The 17832-nt window shown below is 43.4% G+C and overlaps 1 protein-coding gene across 1 annotated transcript in view; it reads left to right on the top strand.

Moving 5' to 3' along the window:
- Positions 1–13176, top strand: part of ppargc1b (peroxisome proliferator-activated receptor gamma, coactivator 1 beta) — a 61380-nt gene extending 48204 nt beyond the window's left edge. The window contains exons 4-12 of the mRNA XM_077577849.1: positions 560–673; positions 1885–2824; positions 3266–3314; positions 5037–5095; positions 5208–5778; positions 6624–6681; positions 6852–6970; positions 7773–7900; positions 8187–13176. Of these exons, the coding sequence (XP_077433975.1) occupies positions 560–673; positions 1885–2824; positions 3266–3314; positions 5037–5095; positions 5208–5778; positions 6624–6681; positions 6852–6970; positions 7773–7900; positions 8187–8281 (2133 nt within the window). The 3' untranslated portion in view covers positions 8282–13176. The remainder of the gene's footprint in view (positions 1–559; positions 674–1884; positions 2825–3265; positions 3315–5036; positions 5096–5207; positions 5779–6623; positions 6682–6851; positions 6971–7772; positions 7901–8186) is intronic.
- Positions 13177–17832: the final 4656 nt, after the last annotated feature.

Here is a 17832-nt window from a genome sequence, read left to right as displayed (position 1 = left end):
TAGAATCACATTATAATCAGACTAGAACCAGACGAGTAACATACTATAACCATGCTCAAACCAGATTACTACCAGACTAGTATTTGGCAAATTACCGTATAAGGACCTGTCTGGACCCAGACTAGTACAGGAGAGAACTACTAGACTAGCAGCAGACTAGAACCAGGCTGGTGCCACACTAGTGATAAATGAGTATCAGACTAGTACCAGACTGAAACTAGACAAGGGCCAGACCAGTACCCAAATAGAATCAGGCAAAAAGATGTCTGGACACAAACAAGTTCCGGGTTATAACCAAATTTGCACCAGACCACTCCCTATAAACAGGATAGACCAGACTAGTAACACATGTTTACCTGGCTCTTACCAGACTACAATCAGACTGCAACCAGACTAGTGTCAGACTGGAAAACGGTTATTTCTCCCTAATCTGATATTATTTGATAGGTATGTCATGAAGACAATCTAATGATGATGATGATGAAGATGATGATGTGAAGACCATGTTCGCTCTATAATGTAACAATAATTTATATTCTTCTTCGTCTTGTGTTACCAGCTGAAGATCCTGCTGCTGACTCCGCCCAATGTGCCTGTGGGCAAAGATGGCGTCCACGGGCATCGCTATAGCAACAGAGCACTACACTCACGGAAAGTCCGACCTCCGGTTAAGGTGTGGAAATAGACCTGGATAACGACTACTTCGTACCAGACTAACACCAGATTAGCACCAAGTACCAACCTGGAACCTAATCAGGAGCACACTGGGACCAGAGTAGACCTGACTGCAACGAGACAAAGTACAGACTGAAGCATAGTAGGACAAGACTAATATCAGACAAAATCAAAAATGTTTTTTTGATTTCACCTGAACTGTACTCCTTTTGTTCTAAATTAAAAAGTCAATCTCTACTCGTAGAGTTAGCAATACAGATCACGTTGAGAAATCTTTCCAATGATCATTGATGTTTTCTTTTGAAGTGACACTTCCTCTTTGTTGTTGGGTATCAGACTCGCAATTCTATTAAATTTGTCCGTCTGGGAGACTTTTAGAATCATTGCATTGCAATTCAATTTATTCTCCCCATGCATAACAACAAGAAACGATGGCGTATATGGTGAAAGACTCTCTTTAAAATTCTAAACACAGCCAAGCTGAACATGTGACTCTCTGATGTCTTTATTCACTTTTCAATTCCGCTCTTCACTCGTCAGAAACAACAAACGGCAGCCCTGACGTCTCATTTTAGGAGTGAGTGTGGTGCAGAGAGAGACCATCGCTCATAACAAATGTGGCGTAGGGGAACGTACGACTGCTCTGTACTTGATGATTGTGGTGCTACTCGTCCAGCTTGGGGCAGCAAAGCTAAACTCCATAAGGGGCGGCTGTGGGAAAGGGAACGGCACAAAGCATGGACCACTAATTAACTTTGTTGCAGCAAGACCAGTAGTTTTAGAGACGCAGAATTGTACCTTACTAGAAGCAGGCTATTATCAGACTATTACCAGGCTATTTTAAGACCAGGGTAGTATCAAGCTAGTACAAAACTACAACCAGGCCAGTACCTGAAATTCCCTAATACCATGGATTTACGAACATACAAGAGTGCAACCAGTACAGATACACGAGTACTATATGTCTCAAGAAAATAACTAGTACTAAATAAAAGCAACACCAGAACCATACTATGATTAAACTAGACCCAGACAATTTTAAGTCTGGTACCCAACTAGAGCTAGACTTGAACCAAATACTGGTGCGGTAATTGCCATTTTTCGCTGCCATCTATGTGAAAGACACATGCGATGTAGTAATTGCATAAACTGTGTGAAAGGATCTTCATATTTATGCGGTTAATCAACCAGCTTGTCTCTCCCTCACAGATGGATCCTTCTCAGGTGCGGAAGCCGCGCGCCGTGCGTCCGGCGGGCCGCCTGTGCACCGAGCTCCACCGTCATCTCACCACATCCCGGCGTGACGCCAAGGACCCCCCAGCTGCCGATCCAGAGGATGAAGAGGAGGAGGAAGACGACGAAGACAGCGAATCAGAGGAGGACGATGATGATGAGGAAGAAGATTCTTCCGGTAGCGAGGTGGAGGCAAGGCAAAGCAAGGCCCCCACCGAGCCAGCCAAGCCACAGTTCACTTCGGAGAAAGAACTCCGCTCTGTGGTGGAGCTTATCACCTACATGCACACATACTGTATGCCTGTGCGCAAGCAGCAAGGTCTGGACCGCAAGGAACCAGCCAGGCCTCGGACTCGACCCGACGCCACCCGCCTGTCGGTTACAAACTCTCACAGCCGGGTGGTCCTGGTGGCTCCCCAGGCGAGCAGTGGTCCAGGGGGTGCCCCCCGGAGGCTTCCCTTTGCGAGGCATAGGGAGATGAAGACCGACTCACTTCTCCGTGAGCTTCTTCAGAAGAGTAGCTCATTCGACGTGAGAAAGCCTTACGGACAGCACAATCCGCCGTACACCCAAGAAGGACCAGGATTCCTGCCTTCCAACCGCCCACCCGGCACCCCTAAACCGAATCTTTGTAAAGACCCTTCTTCGAGAAACTCCTCCTGCGAGGCGCCGCAAAGCCCCGCGGAGGATGGCGGCTCCTTCTCGGTTCGCCGCTCCAGACGTCTGGCTTCCTTCCCCAGCCGCTTTGCTAAGAGGCTGCGACCCGGGCAGCCGAGGGACGGCGACAGGAAGGAGGAGTGGGATGACAAGCAGGCGGAGGACAAGTTCTCGCCAACTCAAGCCGGAGGAGGGACCACTACGGAGGCAGGAACACAAGGTGACACAACGGAGGTGACCAAAACCTGCTGCCACAGCGGTGAGACCATGGGCTTTGTTTGTATTTTTTTCGGGGTTGGTAGTTATGCCAAGAACAGGGCTGTTAAATGAACTTGTTACTTCAATAGTTTGGGAAAAGGCCATCTTGCGACATTAAATCCTTGTAGCTAAAATGAAATCAGGTTTTCCATTTATAGTTTAGTTTTTTAGACCAAACACAGTTTTACAATCCCACACCAAATTAGCCAATCAAAATGGACTAAAGAAGGTAATTTTGGGAAAGACCACAATAACAATGGGACAATATAGTAGAGTTGGCTTTAATGTAAAGCAAACATGTTGACAGGTTTGACAAATGGGACATGACTGATGAATGTTGTGACGTGATATGTGTCCGTTGTATGAGGACAGTGCTTGTCATTGTTGCCCACATACTCCAGTCCTTTATTACTCAAATTGTTTTTCTTTTGTGTGTGTACAGAAAAGCGAACCTGCCTGTGTCTGCCTCTCAACGCCAACAAGTCCACAGGGTGAGGATTTCTCTTTGCTTTGTCACACTCATGCCGGCCGGCTGCAACATTGTTCATGCCGTGGACGAGCCAATGTGTTTAAGATTCTTTGTTTGTCGCCACAAGCAGGCATTTTGTCATAAGAAGTGAGAGCAGATGCATGAGCAGTTTACTTAACAGCACTTACACATCAGTTTTTACTCAAGTGCTTAAAGGGTCTCTGTTGGAGACCTAGAATGACGTTTTTTGTAGGAGTGCGTGGTCTCTGTATAAAGTCTAGAAGGAGGTCTCTGTAAATTAACTTGGTCCTTATACGACGCCTTCAGGGAGGTCCCTGTAGGAGGCCTTGAAGTAGGTCCCTCGAGAGTCATTGGCTTTTGTAGGAGTCCTTGAACGATATCCCTGCAGGTTTTCTTGATCTCCGTAGGAAGCCTTGAAAGAGGTCCCTGTAGGAGGCCTTGGAAAGGTCTTTTGTACCTGAACAGTCTGGTATGAGCCTTGTAGTAGTCTTTAAAGGGGGTATCTGTATGAGCCCTGGGTCTCTATATGAGGCCTTGAAGGAGTTCTCTGTACAAGGCCTAAGGGGAGGTCTGTTTAGGAGACTCTGAAGGCGGTCCCTCTAGACCAGGGATTGCAAACTGCGATCCTCGAGGGCTGGAGTCCTGCTGCTGATTCCAATTAACAGTATCGTTATCAGGCTTATGCAGCGCTTGTTGATGAGCTGATCATGAATCGGCTGTGTTGAAGATGGGAAATATCCAAAACCTGCAGGGCTCCGGCCTTCGCGGACCGGATCTCGCCATCCCTTCTCTAGACTCTAAACTCTCTGTAGGAGGCCTTGAAGGTGGTCTATCTGGAGTCCTTGGCCTTTGTAGATGTCCTTGAAGGATGTCCTTGTAGGTGTCCTTGATCACCGTAGGCGGCCTTGAAGAGGTCTCTGTGGGATGCCTGATCATTGAAGGAGTACCTGAACGAGGTAATTTATGAGTCTTGTAGGAGTCATTGAAGGAGGTATCTGTAGGCGTCCTTGGTCTCTCAACAAGGGCTTGAAGTCCTTGAAGGAAGTCTTTCTAAGAATATCTGAACAAGGTCTTATATGAGCCTTGAAGGAGGTCCAGATCCTTGAAGAAGAATCCTGTAATGACCTTTTAGAAGGAGGTCCCTTAAGGAATCCTTTAAGAAAGTCTATAAGTCCTTGTATAAGGTCTCTGTACAGTGCAAATCCTTGAACCAGGTGATTACTTGTATGATTACCTGTTGATGTACAGTACGTACATATAATTGGAATCCTGCATCCGATTTAAAACACGTGACTCTGCCTGGTTGTCATTTCTCATTCCAGCAGCCTAATATTGATGCATTCTAATCCAAAACAGATTGTACTCCAAGATGTTTAATGATTCTGACTGTAATCTGAGCCCAGACGGATGCTTCCTCACTGCCCGCGCTTTTCCACATTAACCTCCCGCCGGCGTCCCTGGAGCGTCTCCAACTCGTTCAGGCCGCCACACTGAACGCGTTCCCTGGCATGAGTCCATCCTTCACATTAATCTGCCTTTTTCAAACGCTGGCCGATTTTTATTCCCGTGGCCAGTGTGCTTGTTGCGGCAAAAAAAAAAGAAAAGAGAGATGGGAGAAGAATAGCAGCGAGGACAGGCCTGCATGTGGTTGCTTTCATGAGAGAGGAGGCATCATGATGAAATTTTACATGATTCTCCTCTTTTGTTTTTCCCATGACTGAAGAGAGTTCAGCAGCAAGACTTTCGAGCAGACGCTCGGCGTGGATCTGTGCGGAACTGCAGGTACTTTTTTGAGTCTTTGAACGAGATATCTGTAAGAATCCTTAAAGGAGGTCTCTCTATAAGTCTCCGACAGAATCCTTCAATGGCACCATATAAATAATGTCCTCTGCAGGTCTGACGCCACCCACTACGCCGCCTCACAAATCAGTGGAGGACGACCTCTTCAAGCCAACCGAGGCCAGAAAGGATGGCGAAAGAAACGGTGATGGCGAAAGAAATGGCGATGGTGAGGAATCCGTCCACTCGTCTCCCGGTGGTGTCGGTGGCCTTCGAAGCTCCTGGCTGAGCCGCTCGCATCAGCGTAAGCTTCCGGAGCAGACGGAGCTGTATGCCCAGCTGCGGCGCATGGGTCAGGCCGGAGACGATGACTCCTGCCGTGACTTCGGCGACCATGACTATTGCGCGCTGAGCCTTGGAGAATCCCGCAGGCGCAGCGTCGCCATGCTGGGCGCCATGCTGCAAGGGGCTGGAGAACCCCAAATCGGCGACGGAGTGCCAGAAAATGGTGTCCAATCTGACGTTGGCGAACCGGTGACATCATCACAACGTCCGTCTGACTGCCAATCAGCAGCCGCCACGCCCCCCAATTCGGAGGAAGAGGCGGAGTGCTCTGCGGCTTCCCGCTCGCCCTCGCCAATGCTCCATGTGTGTCCTGACTCCCCCGCCAGCAAGGCAGACTCCAGGTAAACATCCCAAAACGGTCCAGGAGTAGCTTTTGATGGGAAAGATGTCCATGCTAACATGGACCACGTGAGCCCTTGTTGTGTCACTATCTAATCTTTTTTAAATCAATTATCTTACTTATTATTCTATCAACTAATCAATAATCGCCTCACCCCCAAAAAAATCTTTTTTTTTGTTAATCCAACAGCAATAAAATTAGCCTATCCTAAACAGTTAGCAATCGCGATTAGCATTAGCACGCTAGCGATCGCCACTTGTCTTTAGGTAAACAAACACTAACTACCAATTAGTTTACACATCATTATATGTACTTTGCACATTAAAAGTCACTTACAGATGATGCTTCAACATTATTCCATGAGTAAACAAAGGTGTTAGTCTATGCTAAACAGTTAGCAAACACAGTTAGCATTAGCGCACTAGCGATGACTACTTAAGGTAAACAAACACTACCATTTAGTTCACACATAATTTTATCTACATTACACATTTAATAGTGTCTTAAAAGTCACTTACAGACAATACATCAACATTATTCCATGAGTAAACAAGTTTAGAAATAGATTTTGGCTACATGAGGTCAATAACTTCCTGTTCCTGTCTTGGGCACGTTTAGTGCATGACTACGCTCTACTGGTTAAGAGATGAACACCTAAACCCGAGTGGCAGCTTATATTTTGGAATAATTGCACTTTTTAGGAATGTACTTTGTGGTGTGTAGTCATGATTAAGAGCAATGGACCAAAGTAATTCACCTGCTCTGTTTTCTCTCACTGCTGTTGCTTCACCTTTTTGTTTATTTTTCCCCTCATCTTTCGTATCCCATCTTTTCTCCCATCCTCAGTGAACACTCGGAGATGTGCCCAAATGACGAACAGAGGAACAAAGCCAAATCCGACGAGGTACGCAGTGTTCCCGTTCCACTCCGTAGTGAATCACAACACTGTTTGGATGTGGGTGTGTGCGCGCGTGAGAGTAGAGACAACATCTGCAATGCTAAAAACCTCCTACGTCCATCTGTGTGTTTTCTCCCGCCCGTTGCTAACTGTTGCTATGGTTTCCTTGTTGCCAGGAGAACTGTCAGGTGTTCTACATCCACAACCTGCCCAGCAGCATGACCCAGAACATGTTGAGGAAGCGCTTCCAGGTCTTTGGCACGGCAGAAGACTGCAAAGTCATCATCTGTAATGAGTACGTAACCAGACCAAGTACTTGACCAGTCACCATTACGGTACACTAGAGTAGCGGACACAAAAAGTCTCAAGAAACCTTGCCCAAAAACACATACGTCTTCCATTTTGGTTAAAAGCAGCCATTTTAGGCTCATTTTAACCATTTCCAGGGTCCTTCCAGAATAATTGTTCTAACCATTTTCACTTAGCAATATCAAGTTTAATAGCAATGTCACAAAAAAGTCTCAAAAAGCCTTGCCTGAAAAGACAAGGGAAGTCTGCCATTTTGGTTCAAGGTGGCAATTTTAGGCATAATTTGAGCATATCCAGGGGTTCTTCACTAAAAATAGTCAGAACCAGTTTAACTTAGCAACATGAAAGCCATGTGTATCTTGAATGGAGCTTTATGTGAACATGCTCAGGAAGCCTTTTTATGATTCAAAGCGGCCATTTAGGCTCAATTTGACTTTTGAGGGGTCCGTCAAAATTTTGGGCTGACTGACACCAAATTTGAACCACATACTGTGAGGAGGTTCCAGTGCAAAGGGCTCTTATGCATCAAAAATGCCATTCGTGGATGGCACCAAACTACTCAACACACTGAACTCAATTCGCACTGAAAATGTTAATATTACTTAAGTACTATGTTTGTCCTACATGTCATTCCACATCCGTAAAATTATTAGGCCTACTCACGTTGTAGTACAAGGCAGTGTAAGACCTGTTACACCAAAAAGCTCCAGCAAAAAAAGAGATGAGTTTTTGTTATTGCGAAATTGCACAAGGTCCAAATTTTTCAGATTTGTGTCTATTGCCTACAGGGAGCGCTGCGGCGTAATAAAGATCCGCCAGTCTGGCATCCAGCGGCACCGGCGGGAGCGTGAGAATGTTTTCCCGAGCGCACCTGTGAGCGGGAGGAGACTGACAAGGAAGCGCTACATCGACCTTGGTGACTACTACAACACACACAAAACCGAAGGTGTAAATTCCCGTACGCTAGGCTAATGTTAGCCTAGCATCAAATCTGGGCCTATTTATTTGAACACAGAGTGCATCATCTGTTGTGTGAATTTCCTCAGTCTGACAGTCATGATATGTTGATGGCGTAGATATAAAAATGTTTTTTAGTCATTTTCAGACCAATTAACTTACATAGAAGCATTTCCATTGGCACACACAACATTTGGGATTCACTGTGCTAGGCTAACATTAGCATGTATGCCCTCTCATTCAAGATGAGGCAGGTCCAGGCCCAGTCAAGAGCAAGTACGACGCGCTGGACTTTGACACTCTGCTGAAGGAGGCCCAGAAGTCGCTGCACCACCGCTGACTGTTTCGCCGCGTTGGCCCCACGCCGCGCCGCGACTGTCCCGCCTTATTAAACGCCGCGCCCCGCAGCAGCAGAAAGAAGCGGTACACACCTCTCCACATAAAATGTTTACATTTTTAAAAAACGATGGGAGTAAATCGACGACAAGAACTTTTTTTTTTTGGGAGGCAAAGGCGGCTACTTTGTATTAGCTACGAGACCAGCCGCGGCGCTACGTCCTGCCGAGAGACCTCCGTAGCAAATCCTTGTTGTGTGCGTGCGTGTGTTTGTTTGTGTGTCTCTGTGAGAAAAAAAATCCGGGTGGCGGGCGGAGTGCTATCACCATAGAAAAATCAAAAAACAAAAAAAAGCAAACCTTGTGTGTGGTTGTTAAAAAAATGGAAAAAAAGATACCCGCTGTGTTGGATGTTCTACATGGAAAAAAACTGTCGTGTGTGTGCAAAGAGTATAACGTTCAATGTAAAAAGGTTGGCAAAAGTTTACAAAAATGAAGATTTTATTTCTTGTTTTGTAATTGTAGTGCTTCCTTGATTTGATCTATGCACCGTTGGGAGGTTTTTTCTGCTTTACCCGCTGTCACCGTCAACGTAAAATCCCCAAATCCCTGCAGCGCCCCCTACTGGTCCGTGTTTGGTTAGTGACATGGAGACGCCAAATGCTTTGTAGGAATGCTTCATCTGAAGAGTAGGAGGCTAATGCTAGCCTGGATAAGCTTCCATTCATTTTTTTTGTTTAATCAGATTCTTGAACGGCTGCTAGCATTAGCTTTAGCCAGCTAGCACTATTACACAGCACACAACTGTTTTCTACTGTTAAAAGGCCATTAGCGTTAGCTTTAGGCAATTCGTTCACAGCACATCTGTTGTACGTACGCACTCAACGTTTGCTTTAGCCATTCTAGCGTGACCATTGTACACCTCTTTTCGAATGGTTGGTGTTTCTTATAGCTCTTGAAAGGTTGTTAGCGTTAGCTGTAGCCAGCTATCCCAACCAGCCAGCACTTCAATTTTACATACACTGTCAACTATCATTATCACAGTGCACCTCTCTTTTCTAGAGTTATCTTTATCCAGCTAGCAAAGACCATAGCACACCTTTATTTTACCTTCACAGTTAGCTTTAGCCAGCTATCATGTTCACAGCGCGCCTTTGTTTTACAAACACCCTCAAGTTAGCCAAGTAGTGAAACTAAAGCGCACTTCTATTAGTGTAAGCTTTAGCCAGCATGCCTGTTTTACACATAATGTTAACTTTAGCTAGGCAGCGCAACCACATTCCCTTCATTTTCTACTGTTAGCTTTAACCATCTAGCGCAACCACATTACCACACTCTTGTCTTTCGTACCTCACCTCAACACCCTTTCTTCCCCCTTCTTATAAATTGGAAGTACGTTAGTATTAGCTTTAGCCAGCTAGCCGACTTACTAAAACAATCAGAAAAGGTGGAGCATTCCCACATTGCAAGCTGCGGACTGGTCCACTCCGCTGATGCAACATCTCTTGTTTACATTTAAACTGCAGCCTGTGTCGTTCAGTTGGGGGTGGGCGGAACACTATGATTGGTTGCCAGTGGCGGTGGCGCCATCACGAGAAGCATCCCAGTCCCCCTCAAAATGTCCCGACTGACTTGTGTTGGTTTGATCTGATGGAATGTATTTGTCATTCTGAATGTAAACATCCCCTTTAGCGGCAGTTGGTTGCACCCAATGCGGCCAGTAGGAGGCATCGGGAAAAAAAAAAGGGAAGAAAGCGTTGGAATTTAGCAAGAAAACAACGCGGGTGGTGTCAGCTGAGCATCTCTACCTCACGTCCATGCGCCGATGCTCTCGCCGCCGCCTTCTATCCCATCAGGGTTCATTCTAAAGACTTTTCTGCACGCCACCATGTTTGTAGTTGTAGGACCAATTTGCTATAGCCATTTAGCCTGACCACAGCATACCTCTATTTCACACAACACTTAGCATTAGCTTTAGCTCAAAATGTCTGCCACTGGTTGGCGCCTCTGCTCCAAAAATGGCGGCGTGTGGAAGGCTTTAGTCCAGAGCACTTCGTGTCCTTGCCGAAATAAGACGCAGCTCTGTGCGGGTTCAAGGCCTTGATTTTACCTTGATTTTCCGGGTCCTTCCACAGCTTATCAAACCACACACATACACACGCATACACACAAGAACGTTGAATGTTTACACCATGGTTTACATAAAGAGAAGCTCTAATATAAAATTATATAGACACACACACACACACATACAGTATGGTCTTATATAATGTGTACATAGCACTAAACGATGTGTTTTATTTTGGGCGGCGGCGGCGGCAGGATTTGGAGGGAACGTTGACGTAACTTGACACACAAAGTCCAACACTGTTTTTAAAAAAACATGAAAAATCCCTTTAGATGATCACATTTCTTTATTTGTGTTCGTTTCTTTTCCTGTGTTGTTGGATGCAATACCAAGAATGGTTACTAAAGAGGAATGTGATCGACACCGTGTACAAAAATCATTAGTAATCTTGCACACTTTACGTCCCGACTGGGATTGTGGGGGTGAAAAGACCGGGGGGGAGAGTGGGGGTGATGATGGTGATGATGATGATGAACATGATGATGATGACGATCATGATGATGTTGAATTTGTGGCGGGCCAAATTTGCCTTTAAAAATGACGCATACTAAACTTAAAAATTATTTTCATTTACACAAACTTACACACATAAGCTTATATACACGAGCTTATACATATCAATTTAAAGTGCATACACAAACATTCATACATGTACGCAAAGATGTATACAAACCTGCATCAACATACTGTACATTTGCATACACAAACATGTACTGTATCCATTTGAACTTACATACGGAGTTAGGTATGTGTACTATTGTAATGTACATGAACTTACATACACATAAACTTGCACCAAGATTCTTAAATGTAATCCACAAATTTACTGGTAAACTTGCATACATGCCAACTTACATACAAGTCATCATACATATGCCAATTTAAATTAATCTCTGTACACATTAACTTACATACATTAACTTAAATACTGTACTAATATACACACATAAGTATAACAAATAAAATGCATCAACTAACATGGCAACTACATTCACGTCATCTTACATACCTCAGCTTACTTGAACTTACACAAACTTACACCAATTTAGATACATAATTGCACATGCACACAAATGTACATGTAAATTTACAGAAATACATAAATGTACCTTTAATTTAAAAAAAACACACAATATCTTATAAACACTTAAATACTGTTGAAGCATAAATTGGGTCAGGTAATGATTTGATTAATTGAGGGCGGGTTTAACGCCTGCACTAACCTTGACCGCCTTTAGGGGGAGCCATAAGGATAACAGACGAAAACCCCAAATTTAAATCAGGGGACGGATATAATGAAAATAGGAAAATGCGTGGACCCTGGGAGTTGCGATGTGCAAAATTCATATGCGCCCTGAGAGACGCCCTCAATCAAATAATTAATTGACCCACTTTACGCTACACCGTAAATTAAATTTCATCAGAAATGTTTTCACAGTTACAGTCACACGTAGCATTTGCATTGCAATATCGTAATACACTCTACTAATAGAGTAATAATAATACAATCCAATTGCAATTACATTTGAAAAAAAAATACATTTGGCAACTTTGGCCCCCGACGTCTCCTCATCACGTGATCACGTGATCACAGCAAAGCCTTAAAATCAACAGTTGGCTCTTCCCCTTCCGCACGGCACCCCTCCCATCCAGTCCCGACCGCCACTGAGGACTGAGGTTTTTTTTCCGAAAGAACTCTTTTTCAATAGCCATATTCTAAAAAAAAGGGTATATACATATATATGAATATATCTCAATATATATTTGTGTGTTTGTGTAGATATATAACTAGATGATGATATACTTTCTTATAGAAAACTTTGATGTTGACCTTTTATTTTCCTCAAGTGTTTTGGAAAGACACATTTTCAAGTGTAATAATAAGCACTGTCCACACGGGCTAGTTCCAATCAATCCAAATATGAATAATAATAATGATAATAATCAAACCTTCCAAAGGGAAAATATTCTCGCCACAATGCAATACTTCCTGCTCTTCGCTTGGAAAAAGTGGGAGGAAAACCGGCAAGAAAAACTGCAAAACTTGACCAAAAAAGAAAAAAAAGTTGGCGGCTTCTTTGTTTTCTGTTCACACGCTAAAATGTTTTGTTGTTTTATTTTCTACTAAATCATTTTTGCACACGAAATAAACCTTTAAGGATGTCAAATGAGCACTTGGTAGGCAAATGATTCTACGTGAAACAATAAATATAAATAAAATAATAAATATAAAAGTGAAAAAAATAAATGTGAGCGTGTGGAACAATATAAGATAAAGGGCATATGATGTATTTGACTTATAAGGACTATCACACTCACCTGATTCTCTCTTTTTTTAAAACAAAATATGCTAAATACTTCTAGTGAGATTTTATATTTTTACATATGTTTTTTTTTTTATTATTATTATTTATGCTCCACTTAGCTCGGATGTTTTTTGAGGTGTTTCCTTCCTTTTCTCTTTTTTTTTTTTTGTGTGTGTGATTTCACGTCGGGTAAAGAATGTGGAGAGGAGAAGGGCGGGGGTAAAAAGGCATTTCAGTATTTTTGAATTGTTCAAATCTAGTTTCATAGATGTTCTTGTTATAAATTATATTTTAATTGGTGTACATAGTTTGAAACAGGAGACGCTGGCTTCCTTTTAAACTGAATACATTTTTCTCTTCAGAGATTGTTTACATTATGAAACTGTAGAGACGTGCTCCTCATATACTGTATAAAGGACATATATTCATTGATTTGCCTCCAGAAATAAAACCCTAATGAACAGCACTCGCTTGCAGCGCTCCGTGTCATCATTTCAAGCTATGAATTGAGTACACTGCCACCTACAGGCTAACTGTTGCATCACATTAGTCACGACAGTGTAACATCCACCACATCATCCCATACACAGCAAAAATAAAAAGTCCTTGGAAGTCTTGATGAATTTTGAAATGCAAATTTGTGATTCGGTTATTGTGGTTGAAAGCTGTTAAGTCAAATCTTAAATCAGTCACTATTAGTGCCTGGGGCCGTAGACCAAATCCAGATTTACATATTTGTTTACCATTTAACCGACTGAATCCTGATGTGTTGCTAACTATACTTTTTGCCAAAAACACAAATTTAAAAATCCAATTTAGCCTCATATTCACTTTTTTGAAAACATATCAGCTAATGCGCTAACAAACCTACGGAAATATTTTCATTTTTAGTTTAAAATTGCTTACTTTAACCTCGCCAACGGTGTGTTTCCTCTTGTGATAAAGTTTTAAATTCATCCACGTCATCCATCCATGTTGCTTCTGTCGTACAAGCTAGCTAACGCTAAGCTAACCTAGGTTGGTTAGTCTCTCCGGTCCAGCAAGGTAGCAAACTCGCTTTATGCTAGGATGGCAGTGAAATAACGACATTACAACATTGTAATACTCATTAGCCAGTGTTAGACGGATGATCTTTTCCTCCGCGTGTTCGTTTTCTTTCGGGTAGTGAGAATGTTGGTTATCCGAATGCAGGCTGGAGATCGATGAACAGTTACTTCGAAGCTTTTATTTCTACAAAATATTCCGGGCACAAGTGAGTTCCAGACAATGGCTGCAGCCTCTCACAAGTGTGAAGATTATAAAGGACTTACAACATTCTTAAACTATCTTGAAGGGCGGTACCACAAAGCCCCCAGCAAACAGCCCACCTGGAGTTCACCGGATATGAGATAAGACTTCAAAGACATCATTCAAACACATTGACCGCAGACAATGGCCCATTGTTGTGAAAATAGAGGAGGCCCCCCAGCCACGACGGCACCTGGCAGAAATCGCGATAACACTCACAAAGATACATCCGCAGAAAGAAGCTCTACTGAGGAAAAAAGGAAATTAAAAAAAATTTAAAAAAAAAAAAAATTAAAAAAAAAAATTTGCCTTAAGATACAAGTTACACGTTTTTGTGTATAACAAGACCAGAGTTGTTGGTTAAAGCTGCCCTGACACAAATTGCCAACTCTTGTCGACTCTGCTGGAGTGTTTATCAAGTGTGTGTGCGTGCAGGTGTGTGTGAGAAGAGTGGAAACAAGAGGAGACACGAGTGTTGGAATTCATCCTGTCAAGTACTTCCTGTCCTGTCCTCTGTCCGTCTTCTTCTTCTCCACTTTGGTGTGACTAATGTCGCTTACATAAGGACCAAACATATAATCAACATTTACCGTATATGTCTGTATCGATGAGCGACATTCAAAAACCTACCGTGTATACTGGACTTCAACCTAGAGTGTTCTTATCGAACCACACAGATAGAAACAACATATATGGACTTACATTCATCAGGATGAGATGATAAAAATGAGAATAACATGCATATAAATGAAGACCAAGGGGCTCGTTAACTAAGAACAATCACACTGATAGATGGTTTAAGGTGTGTGAGGTGAGGTGGGGGTCGATAAATCACACATAAGCAACATGCTCTAAAAGTAGAAAATAACATCCAGCTTCTTTTAAACATACCATTTTACATACTGCGACCATCAATTAGCTTGTAAAGTCAGTTTCAGTTTTCCAAATACTTTCAGTGATGATTTGAGTTTAGTATGCTAATGCTAAAGTGCATCTTGCTAGGTTGCCATGTGATGCTAACAGGCTTGGGGAATCCAGAAAGTAAAAACCCTGCCACAGATTGGCTTTAGCCACAGGTGCTTCCATTTAATTGGCAGGTAAACGAGCTCTTAAGCAAGTTCCTGTGGCTTAAGGGTTTTTACTTTCTGGATCTGGATTCCCCAACCCTGGATGCTAACATGCTGTGACAATTTAGTGCACCGCGCCTCACACCGCAGCCAGTCGGTTCATTCGGGACCTGCATGGGAACAACAGTGAGCGCCTAAAAATAGTCGTCACGGCTGCAGCTGCCCCCCCACCCCTTTCTCTTTCTGCAGCAGTCACGAGTTGTTCCTGCGTCACAACCCAGCCTGGCCAGCATCATGGCCGTATACGGCAATCCTTTGAGCCGCCGTCATCTTATGTCAGCGGTGCTTACGTCACCGGCTGGTGACGACACGAGCGCTTACGCGCGCTACTACAAAGCACGGAGGGGGAGGAAGGATGGATTTAGAGCGCGTTTGACCCCCTTTGCAGCCTCCATCCGGTTTATCAACGCTCAGCTGTCATGTGCATGTTGTGAAATGCTGACGTGACCTACATATGACAGCAGGGAACTGCTAACTTTTTGGGGTTCAGGGTGAACATTTTCAAAGGATAGCCCTCATAATGCTAATGCTAATTAACCCTTATGTACATTTCGACTCAAATTTGACGGCAATAGCATTACACATATCGTCATACACATAATGTTCTTTCACCCTGTAATGTGCTTTTCTGAAATGATGCAAAATACAAAAAAAAAATTTTAATAAAATGTCTTTGTAGGCTAATGGTGCAACAAATTTGGTCTACCGATTTGACCTGATGTCGAGAACTGTTTATATAGCCACCACACTTACAAGGCTCAGACCCAATCACCTGTAAATCTAACCTGGCAATAGCCAGATTGATATTGTGATTCACTCAAGGGAGTTTTCTAAAAAAAAATCCATCTGGGACTGCTCCACTGTGATTTGCTCGGGAAAGGCGGGACTAAAGAAAGATTTGTCTTAAAAATAAATTACTATTCTGGAAAAAAATATGACTTTAATCTTAACTCTTTGACTGCCAGACGTTTTCAGAAACGGGATGTCGCCAGTGCCAGCCGATTTAAGCATTTTGACTGATCTTTCAAGGTCCACAGAAAATGTTGTGTTTGGACTATGGAAACACACATACTACCAAATGAAAGATTGAACTCTCATCTTTCATCAGAAAAAAAAGTTTGTTTCTACCTTATTCCGTTTTTCAGTAATCAACAATAGAAAATGGTTAGTTTCACCGAAATGCTCTGTTTTGAAACAAAAAGCGGAGAAAAAGAGCTTTTTGTGAAAATATGTTATTTCATGCACTCTAGTGAATTGTACACTTCTTTTTGTCCATGAATGATGCCACAAACACCTAAATAGTGCTTTACTTCTGTAATACACCACCACCAACAATGAAAAAGTGTTTTTAGTTTGCAAAATACGTTTATTTCCATTCAACAGTGTAACAATTTCGCAAACTATTTACAAATGTGTGCAACTGTGGTACTATTTACAATTATGTGGATGTTTCAAATACAGTTTTTCTTTTTGTAACACTCCCCTGCGTGCAAGGAGACGGAGCAGGATTTGCACAACAGATTCGTTTCACTGCGATTGCCCCTTTCGCGTGCAGACGTTACACTTTCTTTACGGCCTTTTTTTCCGGGGAATAGCAAGTAGCAGACTGTACCCACTCCTCCGATGAATATGCATTGGACTCGGGGCACTCTTCATCGTCCGATTGAACGTCCGCCTGTGCAGAAGTGCTCGGTTGTGCTCCGCGTTTTCCGGTGTTAGCATCGCTAGCCGGTGAGGCTTTATGACGTGGTCCTAGCCGCCGCGTCAACGCTTCCAACTTCGGCGTCAACCTCGGAGCCGCCATCATCATCATCGTCGTTATCACTGTGCTCTTTAGCATTGGTCGATGAGCTGCTTGCAACCGGTCGCCATTGTTCGCTTCCTCAGCCATCTAGCTCCGCCTCACGTCTTCTACTGCCGCGTCAACGCTTCCAACCTCGGAGTCACCATCATGACGATGATCATCATCGATGATGATCATCGTCGTCATCAATGTGCTCTTTAGCACTGGTCGATGCTTTTCGTCTTTGAAAAAAATGGTCAAGCGTGAGTTGCTTGCAACCGGTCGCCATTTTCGCTTCCCATCCCCAGCCATTGTCCCCTCTAGCTCCGCCTCACGTCTTCTACTGACGCCTACCCAATCTTGTCAAAAAAGAGTCATCGCTGCCATCTAGGGGCCAAAAATAGTCATTAGGCTAACTAGATCTGCTTGTAACTTTCACCACAGCTGGCCAAGGCTTTCCTCCACCCGTTTCCCAAAAAAATAAAAAATTAAATTGGAGAACGTCTTTTAACATCCTTGGCGGCCTTCCGTAGGTTTTTACTAAACGTCATTTAACGTCCTTGGCAGTAAAAGAGTTAAAGATGCGTGTCGCAATATTGACACAAATTGGAGTGTTAAAATAACCATATTTACTCATATTAAGAGTTTCTACGAGTGTCAAAATAATAATTAACCGAGACTGCAGTGCGACCCTCCGTCTCCCGGTGGCTCATTTTGTTCATTGGGCTGAAAGTTTGACGACATGCAACGGGAGTTGGAGGTGACTGGCCGAGGGAAAAATCTCCCCTGCGTGCCCCGACCACGGTCAGAATACCGAGCAGGAAAGGAGAACACTGTCTAGTAATGACAAAAAAGTCAAATTTGAAGTCACACAAGCATCACGGGAGGATGTGGATCAATATTGGAGCAGCGTTAACACTGGAGT

The sequence above is a fragment of the Vanacampus margaritifer genome, chromosome 10 (genome assembly GCF_051991255.1).
Source record: "Vanacampus margaritifer isolate UIUO_Vmar chromosome 10, RoL_Vmar_1.0, whole genome shotgun sequence".
NCBI lineage: Eukaryota > Metazoa > Chordata > Actinopteri > Syngnathiformes > Syngnathidae > Vanacampus > Vanacampus margaritifer.
Note: the sequence above shows the minus strand (reverse complement) of the source record. Positions and strands in the feature narration are given on the sequence as shown.